The following is an 18,156-nucleotide window of genomic DNA, read 5'->3' on the forward strand; positions in this document are numbered from 1 at the left end:
AGGGGGAGGAGGGAGGAGGGAGGAGGGAGAGCGGAAAGCGGAGAGCGGAGAGCGGAGAGCGGAGAGCGGAGAGCGGAGGAGGGGGGAGCGAATGACACTGAAGGGATGAGTGAGGGAGGCAGAGGGGAAATCAGCCTCAAAAGCAGCCGTCGACAACTGCAATAATCTTGTCGACGAAGATCTTCCATGGCTTGTCAAGGCGGAGGACGCGTCTGCTCACTGAAGCTGCTGGTTTTTCTCTGGGTCATGGGGGCGTATGCACCTTTCCATGAATATTCGGCGGCTTCCTGGACGAGAACTCTCCCCTGCATCCTCAGCCTGCATGCGGCTGCTGAGAGAAAAATGGAGCTGAGAGGAGGGTCCGAAAACCTCAAGGACCTGATAGAGGAGGCCGAGGAAGTGTTCGAGGAGGACGAAGAGGATAATATCATGAGGGAGTACAGCACCTCCGAGTGCGACGAGATCATATCCTATGGCTCCGAGTCGATCGACTGGTGAAAGGGAATGATGGGAGGGTGTGAGGCGACTCACGGGTTGTCCTTGCAGCAAGATCTACGAGTGCATGAACCGAGAGGGCACAGACGAGGTCAAGGCGAGGAGGCTCGTCGACACCTTCTACGTATGCAGAGGCCTGTTGCGGTGCCTGCTCTGCTGCCAACGTTGCTCCTGCCTTTACTCTCTCCTCCTGCAGGCAGAGGTTCTAACACTCGGCAGGACATGGTGATACGCCGGCGGCACTTCAAGTACATACACAAATTCTTGATCCAGGGGATCGACCTGAACAGGGAGATGGTAGAATCGTCTTCCGTCGCGCTGCAGCTGCTGACTCGCGGAGTGTCAGACCTCGGAAGATCTGAGCAAGACTGTCGCAGACTCCAAGTTCGGCCATCTCATCCGCACCAAGTGCACGGTGCTGCACCTTGCTGCAGCACTAGGGTGAAGGGAGGCTTGACGTCATCAGGAGAGGACTGATGGTTGTTCAAGGTACAACCGCACGTGCGCAAGGCTGATTGATCTCGGGGCAGAAGTCCATGCAGCTGTATGGTTTGCTGGACCCCTTTCAGACGGTCTCACTCTAAGCAGGACAGCACAGGGGCCCTTCCGATCCACTACGCTGCTGGAGGAGGGAAGGTGGACACTTGTAGCCTGTACAGCACCCAGCTAGTTGTTTGACGGATTGTTCGGAGATGTAAGTGTTGTGCAGGTTGGTCTATCATGGAAGTCTTGCAGACGTCAACCATGCTACAACCAACGGCCTTACACCGCTACACTACGGTAGTGAATCACCCCGCCCTTCCCTGCCTCATCCCTTGCCTTGGGCAGCTGCGACTAGTGGGTACGTGGGAGCGACGTTCCGCCTGCTGCAACTCGGGGCAGACGTTTATAAGCGCACGAGCGATGGCAAGACGGCATATGATGTTGACGGATGCTGCGAGTTTGCGGGCCCGACTTTGACATGCTCACAGATCGCGTTCCGGCAGGGATCGAAGCACGTCTGCTACCTGCTCCAATGCTGGATCCTCCAGTATGGCATGGACCTCCGGGCAGCGAGTGAGCAAAACTGCCTCCTATCACTCCGAACCTCTGACGACAGGCAAGGGAGCGAAACGGCGGGTGGAGTCTTCTACCACGGAGCTGGCAACTTCTCAATCCCTCCCTGCATAAGGAGCCCGGCACACGCTACTGCAGAGGCGTTCATCAAGAGCTTGAGCGCGTGCCCAGCTGTACCTCTCGCCTTCTCGCGTTTTCACCGTGATGGCGTATGGCAGGACAACCTTCCCAACGCTCCAGCTGCGGTGGAGCAGCCCGTGCACCCGCACGTCAGTAGGCCCTCGTTCCAGCCCCGTCCGGGAGTGTTGGTCATATTGCTGAGCTCCCTCCTTCCATCATCTCACCGCTCGCGCGCAGGTACCGTACAAGATCATCATGAAGCGACTTCCGTACAGCATGCAGGTGGGTTGCTGGCATGCGGGCGGTGCTGCGGTGGGAGTGAAGAGCGTTTGAACGCAGGAGGAAGAGCTGAAGGCGCTGTTCCAGACAAACAGCCTGCCCGAGCCCAAGAAGATCTCCTTCCTCCGTGCGATCAGGCCTTGTTCGCTCCTCTGCTCCTGCTTATATTCCTGCTGCAGGAAACCCGGACAAGACGCACTTCTCCATGGCCTTCGTGGAAATGCAGAACGAGGAACAGGCTTCACGCGCTATTGCTGCCCTCAACAACATCATTGTGCTCCCCTTTCTGCTCTCATCCTCCTCCTCCTCACTCTCAGCCCCAGGTCAACGACCCCGACGATCCAAGGTGGCCGAAGCGTCTCGAGGTTAACTACACTCTCCTCTCACTCTCCCCTCCTCCTCCTCCTCCTCCTCTCCCTCCTCGCCCTCACCTTCCCGCCTCCCGCCTCCCGCCTCCCCCAAGTTGGCTACCCCCTCCTCCTAGTGCACCAAGGGAAGAACTGGGCTGAGCAGGAGAGGTCCAGGTGTCGAAGTGCTACGACGTAAGGAAGAAACCGCCGGAGCAGGGAGTGCTGCAGGAGACTGTGGACTATGAGGGAAGGAGGGTTGACCCGTCTCGTCGCCCCAATCAGGTCATACCGCTACTCATTCTCGTTCTCTCCTCAGATCTCAGTCATGCCGCAGGCTGGACGCGGCGGCTTCGGGAGGGGGTCAACGAGCAGCCAGCACAGACCGTCTCCCGGCGGCAGGCTGAACTCCTGGTGGAGAAGCTGACCCGGATCACCAAGTCAACTTATACGCTAGTAGCCATTTCATTACCCGAATAACCAACTGAGGTCACCGTCACTGAAACCCGTTCAAACAAGTTGACAACCGTGCTGCGTCGGACCCGGCGATCCGATGATCAAACCGAGTCACTGCGGCGGGTGACTCGGACCGGCACCGTGCTGCGGCTGCCACCGTGGCACGGTCGCCCGGCCGGCGCCCGGCCCGGCCGGCGGGCCGCCGGAGTCGCCATGTTGACTCTTCAGTGAAGCGGGCGCCCCTGCCGCTCAGCCTTCAGGCCCGCCGTGTCCGATTGGCGCCCCGCCCCCGGGCGGCCCCCCACAGCGAGGCGGGCCGGGCGCCGCGTGCCAGACTCCGCGGCCCGCCGTGACTGAGTCCCCGGACTCCGGGAGTCCGAACTTCAGTGCTGTCCAAGCCTCCCCGGATCGGAAGTTGCAAACGTCGTGACCGGCGGTCACGCTCGGACTGAGTGCCGCTGACGGACTCAGTGATGCTGATCGGACGGGCTCAGCCTCCGCCCCGCATCATGGCATACCGTACGGCGTCACGGAGAACGCGGGCGCGGCGCGGCGGCGCGCCCGGCGTGGCCGGCCCGGCCTCCGGGCTTCAACTAAGTTCCCGGCGTCAGCGGCCTGGCACGCACGGTGATCGGACCCGGCCGGGCGGCTGACGAAATACAAGTTTGTTAGACTTGTACTCACGGTCCAAAGTCACGCAGACGTCACATCGACCTTAGTTGTAACAAGACAGTTTTTGCTCAAGACCGAGTTTAATGCACACAAATCCAGAATTGAGGAGCACATGAGAGATAGACTGTATGCTAGGATGTGAAACCCAAGCATCCAGACATGAGAGGACCGAGGCTTCAAGGCTTAGCAAGACGGCTAGGAAAGCCCCCCTCTTCGTCCCACACGCCGCTACATCCGGCGTCCGCCTTGCCACGTAAGTCGTCTTGGTTTACAGGAGAGTTTTTGTTAACTCGGCGCTATCTGACTGGCACGGCTGGCATACGTTCCATCGGATGATCAGCGGCACCGTGCCACCCGCCCGGCTCGTCCCGGGACCGTCAGTCCCGGGCCCGGCCCGTCGGTACTGTAGTCACGCGAGTCGGCCGTACGGTAACGCCGGTTCTACCGTACGGAGCCTCGGAGTCTGCCAGTCACTGAGTTGAGTCACACGGTCGACGGTCGGACGCCCGGCTATCCAACCTTGCCGGGTGACCGGTGACTGAGTTCGAGTCAGGCTAGCCCGGGGCCCGGGACGGTGTCAGTATTCGGCTCAGTGGCTGCCCCTCTTTGAGACATGATAATTGTATGAATGAGGCGGACTTGTTAAGTCATTTCCACAGTCCGCCAGCCCACCCCTGTTGACTATGATCCTCTATTGATTCACCACCGGTGATTCAGAAGTGAGTACCCCTGAATTTTGAATCAAATGGATAGTTTTCTAATTATGTCGAAATGTTCTTGAATATTTATAAGTATTACTCAGAATATTTGAAAAATTGATTCAAGTTTACCGCTGTATGAACCCTCTACCCCATCAACATCAACCCGCACCCACCTCAAGTTCACATGATGCACTGACAACCCGTACCATTCATACTGAACCTGATAACCCTTCGTGTCAGGAGCCAAAAATCATGGGTGGGGTATATGACCCGACCCACACAAGGAATATGTAAAATGTAACGAGCGGCAGGGTGGTATGATGAAAAGTGGGATCGCGGTGGGTGGGGTATGCCGGCGATGCGAGGCTAGAATGCGATGTGGATGGCATGGAGGCGGAGGCGGAGGAGGAAGGAGAGAGGACGAGGAGGAGAAGGCGCTTGCAGTCGATCCCTCCCTTGGGACATGCAAGCTCCTACCTTCTCGTGCTCACTCGGCCGCGACATAGCCGACTCCCGGCCATCAACTCGCTCGCGACTCCTCGCAAACATTTTTCGCGGCCGGCGACTGCTCGCAGCGGTCACCGTGCTTGCTCTGATCTCCCCGCCAGTCAGAGCCGGACCTTGCTTAGATTACCTCCCAGCCCTGCCAAATGCCAGCAACAGCTCCTGCATGTGCCCTGCCGGGTTCGGAGCGGTCGTTGACGGCAACAATCAAACTTCATGCGAAGCATGTCAGGAAGGGAAGTATCGGCTGGCGGCAGGGACAGGGCAGTGCATAGACTGCCCTCCTCACAGCTGGTCTGCGGGCGGAAACTCTTCGTGCCAGTGCAATGCAGGAGCAGAACCAGGGGAAATGGGCTCCTGCCTCCTGTGCGCTCCTGGCAAGTACAAAGAAATCACTGGCAATGGGAGCTGCAGTCGCTGCGAATTGAGCTCTTACTCGAACCAGGAGGGTGCAACAGCATGCTCAGCCTGCCCTTCGAGGACGAGCTCGTGGGTGGACGGCTCGACCTGCGTGTGTAACCCTGGTTTCTTCGGGATCAGCAGCTGCTTCCGATGTTTCCCGGGGAAGTTCTCCAGGGAGCATGCTTCCACCACATGCTCCTCTTGCCCTGCAGGGACCTTTTCCACTGGATCTGCTTCAGCATGCACAGCGTGCAATGCGGGAAAGTTCTCCACAGGGGACACTGATAGATGCTTTTCCTGCGCCGCTGGTACGTACTCTGAGGTGGTGGGCACGTCAGTATGCTCGCACTGCCCTGCTGGAACTTACTCGGAGGCGCTGGGCGTTTCGAACTCTTCTTCATGCTACATGTGTTCTCCAGGATCGTTCTCGTTGGCAGGCTCGACTTCCTGCTCTCTGTGCGGTGCAGGAACGTTCGCTGAACAGCAAGGCACGTCAAGCTGTCACGCTTGTGATGAAGGGACGTACCTGGCAACGGTGGGAGCAGATAGCCAGAGCGCGTGCTTGATATGCTCTGACCCGTTCTCAACTTCCCTCCAAGGCAGCACGAACGCTACCGACTGCGTCTGCATCAAGGGATACACCTTGATCAACGGCATCTGTTCCCCCTGCCCCCCGGGGACGTACAAGGACTTCAACGGCACGGGCGCTTGCTTGCTCTGCCCGTATGCGAAGTTCTCCAACGAGAGCGGCCTGAGCAGCATGCAGTCCTGTCAGAGCTGTCCCTTTGGGTCAGTGAGCGAGGAGGGGAGCACCACCGTGGAGCAGTGCAGGTGCGACCGGGGTTACGAGAACCTCAACGGCACGTGCTCGGCGTGCAAAAAGGGATACAGCAAGCGAGAAGTCAATGACACTCTGTGTACGCCGTGCGAGGCCGGGTCGTACGGGCCGCAGGAGGCGATGCAGGAGTGTCTGCTGTGCCCCAACCACACTTACTCGGGGGTTGTGGGCTCTTCCAACCTTTCTGACTGCAACCTGTGTCCTGCCAACTCAACCTCCAACATGGGCAGCAGGGTGTTGTCAGACTGTATTTGTAGCGATCAGCATTTTTTGCGGGATGGAGTTTGCGTCTCATGCATAGACTGTGACTACAGGAACTCAATACACAGGCGGAGCGGCGGGGGCCGGGGGCCCTGCCTGCCCTGTCCTTACGGGAACCAGGACAAGTTTGCGGGGCAAGGGCCGATGCCGATGGGAAGGTGCAATGGGAGCCTGGGCGGCTACGATTTTCAATATGCGTGGATTGATAGCGATGCGAGGATAACTTGGGGAACGGAGCTCAACGTCGTGGCTGGCCAAGAGAACGCGACTGAGTTCTTCACAGGCTTCCCTTACCAAGAGGTGAACGTGACGCCCCTCCTTCCTCCTCCCTGTCCTCTGCGTCTTCCCCTTCCCCTTCCCCTCCTTCCCTCCTCCGCTTCTGATGCTCCTGCCGCAGGCCGTGATGCCGGATGGGAAGATTGACGAGTGTGTGACCAACTGCTCGGAGGGATGGAGGTGGCTGTCAGCCTCGGACTGGCACGCGGCCTGCCTCCTGTGGTTCCCGGCCTCCCGCTGCTCTGCCTCGGCGTTCCCGAAGGTCCAAGTGAGAGCCTTCGCGCGCAGCGACATGAAGCAGGAGGGAGAGCTGTACAAGGCCGGGGACCTCCTGGGGTCAAGGGTAGATGGATATTCTTTCGGAGGATGCTGGCCTTGTACAGCCCTGACCTGTCCTCCCGGGCATCAAGGTGTAAATATTTGTCCCTCCAGGAGGTAAGCAGCTTCTGTTCCTCTGACCTGGCATGACGCACAGCGCAGGGCTGGAGGAGAGAGTCAAGAGGACTTGAGCAGCTGCTCTCCCTGCCCGGCAGGGACTATCAAGAGCTCCTATGGGCCATCGCTCTGCTCCCCCACGCTATGACGTCGCCGAAGCCAAGTGTTGAAGCTCAACTCACTGCATGTAATGTAATGAAGTTTATTCCATGATTTCCCCATCTGTTGTCCTGCTCTTGGACATTCACGTTTATCTGACCTGCCGGAATCATTCATGATATCTTTGCGGTTGTAACCCTTTCCACTTTCCACACTCCTCCTTGCCTCATGTCATCACTCTCTCAATCTATTCCCTCCTCTTGCCCTCTATTTCTTCAGAGAGTTTCATGGCCATTTTCTGTTAATCAATTGCTGTTGGCCCTGATTAACCACCGAGCTCATCATCAAGCAACAGGCTTGTCTTGCTGTTAGCTGTTTCCCCTTCGACACTCCCCAACATCTTGAACGCACGAGATTTGCTCTTTGTATCCCCTCAGTCTCTGTCTGGTGACCTTAAAGGGCTCTTGATTTCAGCTCGTCCTCGCTGGACAGAAAATCTTCGTGCGTCTTCTTCCAATGGCGATCAGCCTGCGCTTGAGTGAGGAGGAGGGAGGAGACAAGGTCGCAGCAACAGCTCCTTACATCTGCCTCGTCCATTTTAGCCAGCATGAGCTTCAGGCCCATGCTCCCATCATACAGAGAGAGCTGCAGGCACCAGTCAAGTACGCCTCATCCTCTCAGCAGCTCAGGATCGTCAGCAGCACGAGGACTGACCTCGTCGAGATCGTGGGAGGGGATGCGGATGACTGGGGCAGCGCGGCTGGACCTGGGATAGACTGAGTTCCACAAGGTCGAAGGCGAGGATGCAGACAACCTGTAGAGGAGGATGAACCAGGGCATCGAGGCCACGACCCCACCGCCGAGGGTGTCGGCGAGGAGGGTGGAGATGTCGGACATGGCAAGCTTGTCGGCGAAGGTGAGGGTCCTTTCGACGTACTCCTCCTCCATGATCCGGATACGAACGAGTTCCTTCTCCTCAAGCAGCTCGTCGATCTGTTCCAGCACCCGCTCGAAGGGCAGGGATGCGTCCAGTCCGATCTCGGCAAGGGCTCCCGTCCTCTCCTGCTCATCATCACAGACAGCATGCGATGGGACCAGTGAGACTGTCCACCTGCTCTTCAGCTAGCTCGAGCAAGTACTGCTTCTCTTGCGCTGTCAGAGGCGCCACAGGCTGCAGCACGTCAACCTTCTGAACCCCATGGTACCATGAGATGCTCACCCGGAAGCTCAACAACGCGATCTCCCCATCCACCAGGATCCTCTCGTCGCTGCGGGACAGTCAGGGTTGAGTTGAGCAGGAAGGAGCAGGCTTCACCAAGCTCTGATCCCAACGACAGGTACCGTAAGGTTCATCCCCTCATGCTTGCTGTCTCCTGCCATGCCAGCCTTCAAGGAACGATCGAATGAAGGAGCTCATGGCTACCTGGTGCGATCAGGGAGTCTTCAGAGTTGACCACAACCATCGCCAGACCCCCAGCGGCTGCGATCCTGTTCGCCTTGTCGACAAAGGTTGAGGAGGAACCAGAGGAAGAGCCTCTCCGAACCACCACGATCTTCCCACGGATGCTGCAAGGAACGAGGAGGAGTTGGAAGGAGCAGTGGTACAGTGCTATCAAACCGACTCACCTCTCAGCATTCCGCAAGTGTTGGTCGGCAAACAGCGGATCAGCATGGATGACTTCTGCCTCCACGTCGTCGTACATCCCAAACGTCGCGCGAATGAACTCAATCCTCCCATTCTGACAGTAGATGCAGTCCTTTGACAACGACTCGAGGCTCAGCTCGGGATCTAACCATGTCCCTTCCTCGTCGCTCGAGTCCGTCGCTCCCAAGCTCGTCCGGAACTTCCTCAGCTGCGCCTTTTCCTCGCATGCCGGGGTCACGGAAGGGAAAACGTTCCCTGTGAAGTGTCGCTCCTCCAGCACTGCACCCTTCCAACACAAACTTCGGCGCAGAAGTTGTACAGCACTGCCCTTCCATGCTCTGGAGGAGGGAAGTTGCGATGGGGCCAGTCCATGTAGCACATGTGTCTTCATCACGCAGGGATGACGAGCATGCAGGACGAAGCCAACATGGCATCGTCTTGATGCTGCACTGTCTCGAAACCCGTCCGCGGCATCCTGGAGGTTGAGCAGAACTGCGCAAGCAAGCAGCATTGCCCGTCTCCTAACCATCTGCAATGCACCTCAGTTCGTTCCTCGATCAACCACATGGATCATGACAGTACACATGAGGTGGAGTTTTACGGACAAACAGATAGTTGAGACGAAGCAGAGATGCGAGGGGGGCAGGGTTGTGTAAAGCAGGATACATCAGCATAATGTAGCTGTGGTGCATTCACAGCGAGGAAATCTACAGAAATTCTGCACGACATCACTGCTTCTTCGGATAGCAAGTTTCGAGCATATTTCAATTCTGTCCTCTTCCTCCACATGAATTTCCTAATCACCATGTTCAACAATTCAATCTTGGCTGCCTCCGGTCTGGCCCGCTGCCCTCCGGGCAGCACAAACTCTAGGACAGCATAGTTCCCATGATTCCATCATGAAAAAGGAAGGGCTCTTGGCACGATCTTTCTCTTTTCCTACCATCGTCCTTTGCCTGTCGCATCATATCCTGCTCCCAAGCGCCTATTCTGTCCCTCCCCTCCCGCCTGCATTATTGCGTGGTGAGCTACGATTTACGTCCGATGGTGGTTTTCTGGTGAACGCATTCAACTCCGACAAATTCATGGGGTTCTATCTAAATTTGAAAACTTATATCTAAATATGCAAGGAAATAATTCTTCACATTTGAACTTTTGGAGAAATCTATGAAATTTTAAAAACATTCTGGTGTTCATGGAAGAAAGACGATGAGCCCTGTGAAAATACATCCTAGGGCCGCAACGGGGGCAGGGGGGGTCCCGTGCAACCTGTGGGTCAGTGTATCTAAAGATAGGGGGTGGTAATAGGGGGCAAGATATAGGTGGGCAGGGTAGTGGCTGTCCCATCTGATTGGAAAGAGAGGTAGGGTGGGGTACTTCGAGATGGTAACCCACCGATGAAGCCAGGAAAACCACCCCTCCCCGTCACAAAATAGTTTGCAGCAAACAACACAGGGGTGGTGGTAGCCTCCGGGCACCGGGGTGATCGGACCAGGCCCGCGACTCTTGGCCGACTCCGGGCCCGGTCCGGAGTCACGAGTCTGTACGGTGAGTCCGGGCCCATCAGCCGGGCCGAGACTCTCCCAGAGTCCCGGAGTCCCGGAGCCCGGAGTCGGAGTCCGGTCGGAACGGTCCGGCCGACTGATGTACGGTCCGACCATCCGTGTGGCAGGGTCAAGGGCCTCCTCGACTCTCCTGATTGTCCTCGTACTAATCCTTAACTTAACTTTGAGTAAAGGTCCTTTGAGTACTAGTAACTTATAAACTTGTCCGGGCCGGCCGCGCGGTCCGGCTGATCCGATCCGATCCGATCAGGATAGTGACCGCAGCCTTCCGAACGACGCCGGCCCGCCGGTTCGCGCCGCGGCGGCGAGTCCGATCGCGGCGGCCAGACTGACCGCCCGGTGTCACTGTGTACCGTCTCTTTTTACTCAAAGTTAAGTTAAACGTACCGTGACTGCCGTACTTCATTGTACTGATTTTTAACTTAAAACTTTGAGTGAACGATTAGTGAACTCATTTCCTGTACTACGTGACTTTACTCAAAGTAAAGTTAAAAATTAGTACCAGCTTAGTAACCAGCGTGTAGCAGCGGTACAGGCGGGGGTAGTGCTGATTACACCCCTTCAAAGACTCATGTGGTACCCTATTATTACAGGTGAAAGACAGGGGTGTATGAAGGCAGGGGGGAACCGGAAGGGGGTGGCATTGAATGGGGGTAGGAGCAGGTTTGTTCGGACATGGCAGGTGCAACGATGGAAGATAGAAACGTGACGATGACGACGATGAGAGGATGGAGGAGGAGGAGGAGGAGAGGAGGAGAGAGGACACGATGGAAGGATGAGCAGGAGTAGGAGGAATGGCACGGGAGAGATGGGATTGGATTGGATGGGATGGGATGAAGGGAGTGCTGTGCATGTGATCATGCGGTAAGACGAGATAAGACGAAAAGAGACATGGTTGATTCGGGGCAAGGATGAGATAACCATGACGAGACGAAATCATTCTGGTATAAGATCAGCAGGCAACACCTTGATCTGCTCTTTCTGAAAGGAATTGTCAGGCTTTGCTATCATGAGACCATACAAATGTACAGCAGTGTATTGTTGTGTTGATAAAAAAGAGTAGAATTACCAGACTACCTTTGTATTGAACGATGTAAGAGATTTCATTTTCATGGATAGATGCCATTCCCACCAGCAGCACGAGATAGAAGGGGAGGGATGTAGGAAGGCTTGTAGTCTTGGTTGACCCAAGGTAGCATTGCGACATCCAGTGAAACGTGTGATGCCGCAGATAAGCCATGGAGAAGGTTCGCGAATTGATAGTCTCTCGTCCGATCCTCATGCTGGTGAGCCTATCCTTGCTGCTGTGTCGCTGCCATGGTTACAGTCTACTGCTCTTGCTCTCCCTTCTGACCCACCTCCGCCTCCCTCCTATTCTCTACACTTGCACGCAGCAGCTGATGTCGGATTCTTGCATTTTCATAACGTTACATTCTGGCAGGGGTTGACGAACGCTACAACGGCGTTTGTTGGAATCTATCTGCATGCGAGGAAGGAAGGAGGAATCAAGAAGGTTTCTCGGCAGAGAAAGTTAGAGCACTTGTTTGTAATTTTGTCCACAGCTGCTGTACCGATGGATCTTCTCAATTTCTTTCGCTGCTCTCAAGGTTGTAGCCAAGGATACTGTAGATGCGGAGAGGAACAAGATGAAGGCGAAGACAAGGTGCGGGCAGTGTGTTGTTTGGTCGTGAAGCCTTGCTGATGTTTGCCACGGCGAAAACCAGGGAGATGGTTTTGAAGCACGTGGAAGGAGAAAGATATCAGGTGCTTCCTGCTAAGGGCATGCCAAAGGTGATAAAATCCCCTCCTTGTGTTCATCTCTCGCCATGCAAGCTTGAATGCTGGCTGATTGATATTGGCAGGATAAGGTCATAAAGCTTCTGAAGGTGATTCTGACAAAGCAGAAGAAGTCGAGGAAAGGAGGAGGAGGAGGAGGAGGAGGAGGAGGAGGAGGAGGAGGAGGAGGAGGAGGAGGAGGGGGGATCCGAAAGGGAGAGGTGCACTTTGAAAGAGGCCTGGGAGGGACTGTGGTGGCTCAGCAGAACTATGAAAGTGTTTGCAGCAGATTATGATGAAGGGATTGAGATTGACATGGTGGTCTGAACTTGCACGCAGGACATCTCAGGGAAGGAGACGAAGTGGAGGGATGGGATGATTTCAGGCACAGTGTATGATTCTGACCTTGTTTGCTGCCTGTTTCCTTTCTTACTGTTGTGAAGTTATCACGGAGGCGACGATACAACCCAAGTGATCTCGGCAGCTTTCTCTGAATTTGCCGTCTCGAATGTGAGGAGGAGGGGAAAGGGGTTGGCCTGTTCTGCTCTCACCCTACATTCAGCCGCTGCATCCCGACGTGTTTCCGAGCATTCGCAAGATGGAGGCGGAGGTGGGGCGGATGGAGGCGAGGCCTTGTTCGTCTGCTGCCTCTGACGTCTAGCGCACGAGAAGATTGTGCAGATGTGCTGTGAAATTTTCCGAGGAGACGAGAACTGCTGCGGGACGATGACGAGTGGAGGAACGGAGAGCATTGTCATGGCAGTCAAGACGTACCGCGACTGGTGAGGAGGGGTGTGGAGAGGGTAGAGGGCGGGGGGGCATGCCGACTCCTCGTAGTGTTTAGACCTGCTGAAAACTTCCTTCCCTGTTGAAAATCTTGGTCTTCCTTGCTTGTTTGTTCGTCTTGCACTCTCATGTGTCCTTCACTGATTCGTTGGAATGATCAGGGCCAAGGACACGAAAGGGATCGAATACCCAGAGCTCATCAAGCCCGTCAGTGCGCACGCCGGTATGCCATGACACCAGCGTTGCAAAGTTTGTCTTGTTCTCATGGCAAGGTTTGCAGCTTTCGACAAAGCATGTCACTATCTTGGAGTCAAGATGATTGAGGTCGTGAATGTACTACATTTTCTGGCCTCCTACTAGGATCAAGTGCTATTGTTTCAGTTGTTGTTGTAATTCCATTCCCATTTTCCGAATGGACTCTCTTGTCTTGTTTTGTGCTGTTCAAACCCTTGGAGTCTCAGCTCAGAAGCTGCAATCTCTCACACAAACTTGGATGGTGTCCCAACAGGTCCCTGTGGATCCAGTTACCTTCAAGGTGGAAATCTCGGCTGTGAGTGGCTCGATTCCTCTTGTCTGCAAGACGAAGTTACCGTTGAGACGTCACCAGATCTCCAAGGCTGTCAACCGCAACACGATCGTCATCGTCGCATCGGGTGAAGGCTCCTTCCCGTCCATGCCCTTCTGACGTGTCATCCATCGTCCAACAGCCATCACCTACCCGCAAGGTGTCATGGACGACATTCCTGCTATTGCCAAGATAGCCTTGTCCGCTAGGTGAATCTGTCTTGTCTTGTATTGGTTGTCCTGTCCTGTCCTGTCCTGTCCTGTCCTGTCTTGTTGTACCAACTCAACTTCGATGTCAGATGCGGTTTGCACGTTGACAACTGTCTCGGAAGTCTCTTGCTTCCCTTCCTTCCTGCCGCCGGCTACTCCAGGCCTCCGTTTGACTTCTCCGTAGAGGGAGTGACAAGGTTGTAGCACTTGAGGAGGAGGAGGAGGGGGGGGGGGGGGGGGAGGGCGAGCAGGAGGACCAGCAGGAGACCGAGAAGGCGGAGAAGGGAAAGAAGAAGGAAGAGAAGGAGTAGGAGGGTGGGACAGGAGGAGGGGGGAGAGGAGGGGGGAGGAGAGGAGGAGAGATGTGGAGGAAGGACTGACATGCGACCAAGTCTTTCAGCAGACACTCACAAGTACGGGTTTGCTCCGAAAGGGAGCTCGGTCATCCTGTACCGCACACACGAGTTGAGGCACTTCCAGGTTAGGGGGGAAAGTCGATGACGAGGGCCGACGAGAACGATGAGATGGTAGATGAGATGGTAGAGGGGAAGAGAGGAGTGCGAGGAGGACGAGGAGGAAGAGGAGGAGGAGGAAGGAAGGAGGATGGGGAGTCAGTGGTGAAGCAGGAACAATGGAAGCGTGAGCAAGAAAGGCATGACAAGCAGGGGCAGGGGCAGGGGCAGGAGCAGGAGCAGGACGAGCAGGAGCAGGAGCAGGATGAATCAAAGGAGCTTACCTGTGGATTGTTGCAGTACTTCGTTGCTGCTGATTGGACCGGGGGAATTTATGCAACTCCTTCCTTGGCTGGTTCGAGATCAGGAGCAATCATAGCAGGTGAGCAATACAAAGCATGATGGAGATGGGTATGATGATGGAAACGATAATGATGGATGATGACGACGACAACGATGATGGATAGCTGTTTGATCTTTCTGCAAGGGACCTGGGCTGCGATGATGTACATGGGAAAAGAAGGGTGAGCTAAACCTACATGTCTTTGCATATCTCATTCACCTCGCAGGTACATCTCAGCAGCTCAGAGCATCATGCAAGTCACCCACAAGATCGCTCATGGCATCATGCAGATAGCGCAATTGAAGCTTCTAGGTTCCTGCCGCCTGCCTCCTGCCGCCTGCCTCCTGCTTCTGCGTCCTACCTTCTTGACCTGGCCTGCTTCTATTTCCTGATCCAAATGTTCCCCTCCCCTTTGTCCTCATCCCCCCCCCCCCTTCCCCCCCCTCCCTTTCCCCTCCTTTCTTAATCCTCCATCGACAGGCTCGCCGGATATGAGCGTTGTGTGTTTCACTTCCAACAAGAGCTCCTTGAACATCTTCAATGTTGGCGACGCCATGTCCTCTAGGTATATCGCAGCTCCTCCTCCTCCTTCCTATCTTCTCCTTACTCCTCTCTCCTCCTCTCTCCTCCTCCTCCTCCTCCTCCTCCTCCTCCTCCTCCTCCTCCTCCTCATGCTCTCCTTCCGCTTCCAAAGGCTTCACTTCTGTCGTCTGCGTGTTCTCCCGGCTTTTTTCTCAGCTCTTCTTCAGTTCCTTCTCTCCTCCTCTCTGAGGTCCATCCTGCTAGTCGTCCATTCCCTTCCTTTCCAATCCCATCCGCAAGCTCGTCGCTTCCATCATCCATCCTTCACCTTATCCTTGTTCTCGTTTTCCTCTTCATCTTCATCGTGTACATACTCGTGCCGGCAGCTTGCTGACCTTGACGCCATCTTCTTGTCCTGACAGGGGCTGGTCGCTCTCTATCCTCCAGTTCCCTGCCTCTATCCACCTCTGCGTGACCAACGTGCACACTAAGGGAAAGGTAATCGTCGTCGTCGTCCTCCTCCTCCTCCTCCTCCTCCTCCTCCTCCTCCTCCTCCTGCTCTTGCTGCTCCTGCTCCTTTCATCCTACTCCGCCTCCTCCTCCTGTTGTCATCCACCTCTACCGCATGTACTTCTTTCTCCTTCCTCTTTGCATTTCCCTCTCCGCTTGTCTCGCTCTCTTGCCTGCTCCGCCATGCCATCTTCTTGCATACTTCACCAATCGTTCCTCTTCCTCTTCCCCCGATCTTCCATGCGCTGCAATGCTCCTGCTCAACCCTCTTGCCTAGGTGGCTGAAAAATTCCTCGAGGACCTCCAGGCATCTATCGTAGAAGTAGAGACTGTAATGCTCTCTGATCCTCGTCCTCGTCCTCCTCCTCCTCGTCCTCGTTTTCCACCTCCTCCACCTCCTCGTCCTCGTCCCCTTCTCCCCTTGTCTCTCTCCCTCTTTTGCCTTCTTGCTCTTTCAAATCGTCTTTCCTTGCGACTGACTGAGAGCATTTCTCCTCAAGGCGGAACCTGGAAAGTTCAAGGATGGGATGGGAGCGATATACGGCATGGCAGGTCAGGAGGAGGAGGTGGTGGAGCAGGAGCAGGAGCAGGAGCAGGAGCAGGAGGAAGGATGTTCGAGCTGTCTCATGTTTACACAGAGAGCATTCCGGACCGGAGTTTGGTGGATTCCATCGCCAAGGACTACATCGATGCGCTCTATGCTGCATGACAGAGAGCGCAGCTGGACCAAAACGACACAGGCACAGGAAGTAGAAGAATCTCAAACCTAATGACTTGACTGTACCTGAGCATGTTGTTTGACGATGAAGGAGCAATCAAGGGGAGTAGGGGCCCCACTAGAGTTCTAAAGTTAAACGAGTGTGAAGACTATAAGACACGGGCAGTCGTTCTTGCATGTTCCACATGAATGAGTAGAGCCGTCATGATTCTCTCCGCAGGCATCAACGGAGTATAGAAAGACTAAGGCAGACGGCACAAATGCACTGACTGAGTACAGGAAGGTAGAAACAGACGATACTGATGCAGCATCAGCATCAGCATCAGCCTCGTCCTCCGTGCGTTGCAGTTCACACGGTTTACTATAGAAACAGGGGGTTTCATATCACACTATGATTTACAGGCAGGCGGGTTGAGAGCTTCTCAACAAACTCGTACAGCAGATCCGGGATGACGGCATGACGTGACGGCCAAGAAAAAATATCCAAACTCTGCGATGCAGCGCGTGAATACGAGCAAGCATCGCTATGACAACTTCCTACCAGATCGGCAACGGGAACTCGAAGTCCACCTGGTCCAGCGACCACGACGACCCTCCGTCGGGGAGGATCTCGTAGATCTCGAGCCCAGGGGCTTCGGAGGAGTAGCAGTCCGAGCTGGAGGAAGTCAGCGGGCTGCTCTCGTCCTTGGTGTCGACCCACTCATCCGGCTTGATGTCCGTCCATGCCTGAAGGAACGCCCCCAGCTTCTGGTGGGCCAGATTCTCCTCCTTCACACAGGACACCTCTGCCTCCTTGGGCTGCTCGATCAGTTCCTTGCCCTGCTCTGTCGACTCGTCGTTGATGATGAAGCTCTGCACTGCTTGCTCCTCCTCATCATGGCTCTCTTCGGTGGGATGCACGTCGGCGCTGGGGGACTCGATAGGGGAGTCCTTGCACGCCTTGTTGCAGCACCGGCTCTCACGGAAGGGCCAGCGCATGATCCCAAGTTTTCTACACGCCTTTTTTATCGCAGTTGCACACACGCCAAGATGCTTGGCGGCCTTGTGCAGAGGAAGGTCGAAGTAATGCTCCAAGAGCTCGGGCTGAAGAAGGGGAATCAGCAACATGGTCTAAACAAGGTTGTGTAATCTCACCGTGATCAGCACAGGGTTCGCTCCTCGTTGGAGCTCTCCTGCCTTTCTCCTCGGAAAGATGATGGGACCAGCTTTGTTCCTCCTCGACTTGAGCGACGGCTGCCCAAAGACGGGCACCGGGTTTGTTGCGCAACTGCTCATGTAATCCTGCACGCCACTGCCGTACATGCTCCGCGTCTTGTCTGACGGCATCATGAACCCATCGTACCCCATGCACATGTAGGAGTGTCTCGCGTCCAGAGGCAACCCAGCGTTGACCCAGTCGTTCCACCTTTGATTACAGGACTGCATTTTACACGCTTCGGAAGGGGGGTGGGGCAATTTTTGTAGTTTTGCTTCAAGGAAGTGTTCTTATTGACTGGAGGAGAGCGGGAGAGAGAGTTTGTCTTGAGAGATGAAGGATTGATGCAGATTAGCAGCAAGAGAGAGGGAGTATGCGCTCGATCTGAAAACGCGGAGTGCGCGTAGCAGATGAGGTGTATCCTATCGACTTAGCAAGTCTGAGAGCGAGCAGTGAGCAGCAGGGGATCAGGGAGGGAGGAAGTGAGGGGAAGAGAGGGACAGGAAGGATAGGCAGAAGAAGGAAAGCTCGGGTAGTTGTATCAGCAAGTTCTCTTGCTCAGCTTGCCTTGCGTGGATGCTGCGATTTCTGAATCTCCCCTTTCCTTGCTCCAGACAAAAGAAAGCCTGGTCCCCTCCCACCCCCTACCCCCCATGGAAATTCACCCCCGCGGATGTCCATGGTACCCCGTATCTTGCGAATCTAGGAAAGATGCCGCTGTCATCACCCCACCCCCCTTGAAATTCATAATTCAAAAATGTGGGGAGTAGCTGATTTTTAACATCTAAATTTGAACATTTGATTGCCTTCAAGTTTCAGCATTCCCAAACTGTTTCTGTATTTTTGGTCCCCGACTGTGCGCCAATCGTGCTGCAGTCGGATCTGTACGACCCCCACCCACCTTGCTCATCGAGACTGGGTACCCCAAC

The 18,156-nt window shown here is 55.3% G+C and overlaps 5 protein-coding genes across 5 annotated transcripts; 3 read left to right on the plus strand and 2 right to left on the minus strand.

Moving 5' to 3' along the window:
- Positions 1 to 342: 342 nt before the first annotated feature.
- On the plus strand, positions 343 to 2,724 carry GUITHDRAFT_117230 (hypothetical protein; the record flags this gene model as incomplete). Its single annotated transcript, XM_005823498.1, has 15 exons — positions 343 to 494; positions 547 to 619; positions 715 to 792; positions 842 to 936; positions 985 to 1,044; positions 1,205 to 1,275; positions 1,324 to 1,551; positions 1,600 to 1,724; positions 1,770 to 1,859; positions 1,909 to 1,953; positions 2,011 to 2,077; positions 2,130 to 2,224; positions 2,274 to 2,315; positions 2,475 to 2,582; positions 2,635 to 2,724. 15 exons carry the CDS (start codon positions 343 to 345, stop codon positions 2,722 to 2,724), a joined length of 1,419 nt encoding a protein of 472 aa, XP_005823555.1.
- A 2,072-nt stretch (positions 2,725 to 4,796) lies between these two features.
- GUITHDRAFT_78827 (hypothetical protein) lies at positions 4,797 to 6,041 on the plus strand (the record flags this gene model as incomplete). Its single annotated transcript, XM_005823499.1, has 3 exons — positions 4,797 to 4,951; positions 5,171 to 5,567; positions 5,667 to 6,041. Coding segments are annotated over 3 exons (927 nt in total), but the record flags the coding sequence as incomplete, so codon positions are not given.
- Positions 6,042 to 8,190: 2,149 nt separating this feature from the next.
- GUITHDRAFT_155198 (hypothetical protein) lies at positions 8,191 to 9,118 on the minus strand (the record flags this gene model as incomplete). The annotated part of the gene is made up of 4 exons (XM_005823500.1): positions 8,191 to 8,209; positions 8,257 to 8,314; positions 8,365 to 8,507; positions 8,568 to 9,118. Coding segments are annotated over 3 exons (715 nt in total), but the record flags the coding sequence as incomplete, so codon positions are not given.
- Positions 9,119 to 11,921: 2,803 nt separating this feature from the next.
- Positions 11,922 to 16,183, plus strand: GUITHDRAFT_97529 (hypothetical protein). The gene is made up of 21 exons (XM_005823501.1): positions 11,922 to 11,942; positions 12,014 to 12,037; positions 12,267 to 12,319; positions 12,371 to 12,437; positions 12,490 to 12,537; positions 12,600 to 12,709; positions 12,875 to 12,936; positions 12,994 to 13,037; positions 13,222 to 13,263; positions 13,321 to 13,366; positions 13,421 to 13,487; positions 13,577 to 13,684; positions 13,880 to 13,967; positions 14,240 to 14,321; positions 14,427 to 14,463; positions 14,509 to 14,594; positions 14,763 to 14,847; positions 15,227 to 15,302; positions 15,592 to 15,645; positions 15,815 to 15,866; positions 15,953 to 16,183. Exons 1-21 carry the CDS (start codon positions 11,934 to 11,936, stop codon positions 16,021 to 16,023), a joined length of 1,311 nt encoding a protein of 436 aa, XP_005823558.1. The 5' UTR covers positions 11,922 to 11,933; the 3' UTR covers positions 16,024 to 16,183.
- Positions 16,184 to 16,569: 386 nt separating this feature from the next.
- On the minus strand, positions 16,570 to 17,457 carry GUITHDRAFT_117234 (hypothetical protein; the record flags this gene model as incomplete). Its single annotated transcript, XM_005823502.1, has 2 exons — positions 16,570 to 17,115; positions 17,167 to 17,457. 2 exons carry the CDS (start codon positions 17,455 to 17,457, stop codon positions 16,570 to 16,572), a joined length of 837 nt encoding a protein of 278 aa, XP_005823559.1.
- Between the last annotated feature and the right edge of the window lie 699 nt (positions 17,458 to 18,156).

This window comes from Guillardia theta, assembly GCF_000315625.1.
Source record: "Guillardia theta CCMP2712 unplaced genomic scaffold GUITHscaffold_107, whole genome shotgun sequence".
NCBI classification, from domain to species: Eukaryota; class Cryptophyceae; order Pyrenomonadales; family Geminigeraceae; genus Guillardia; species Guillardia theta.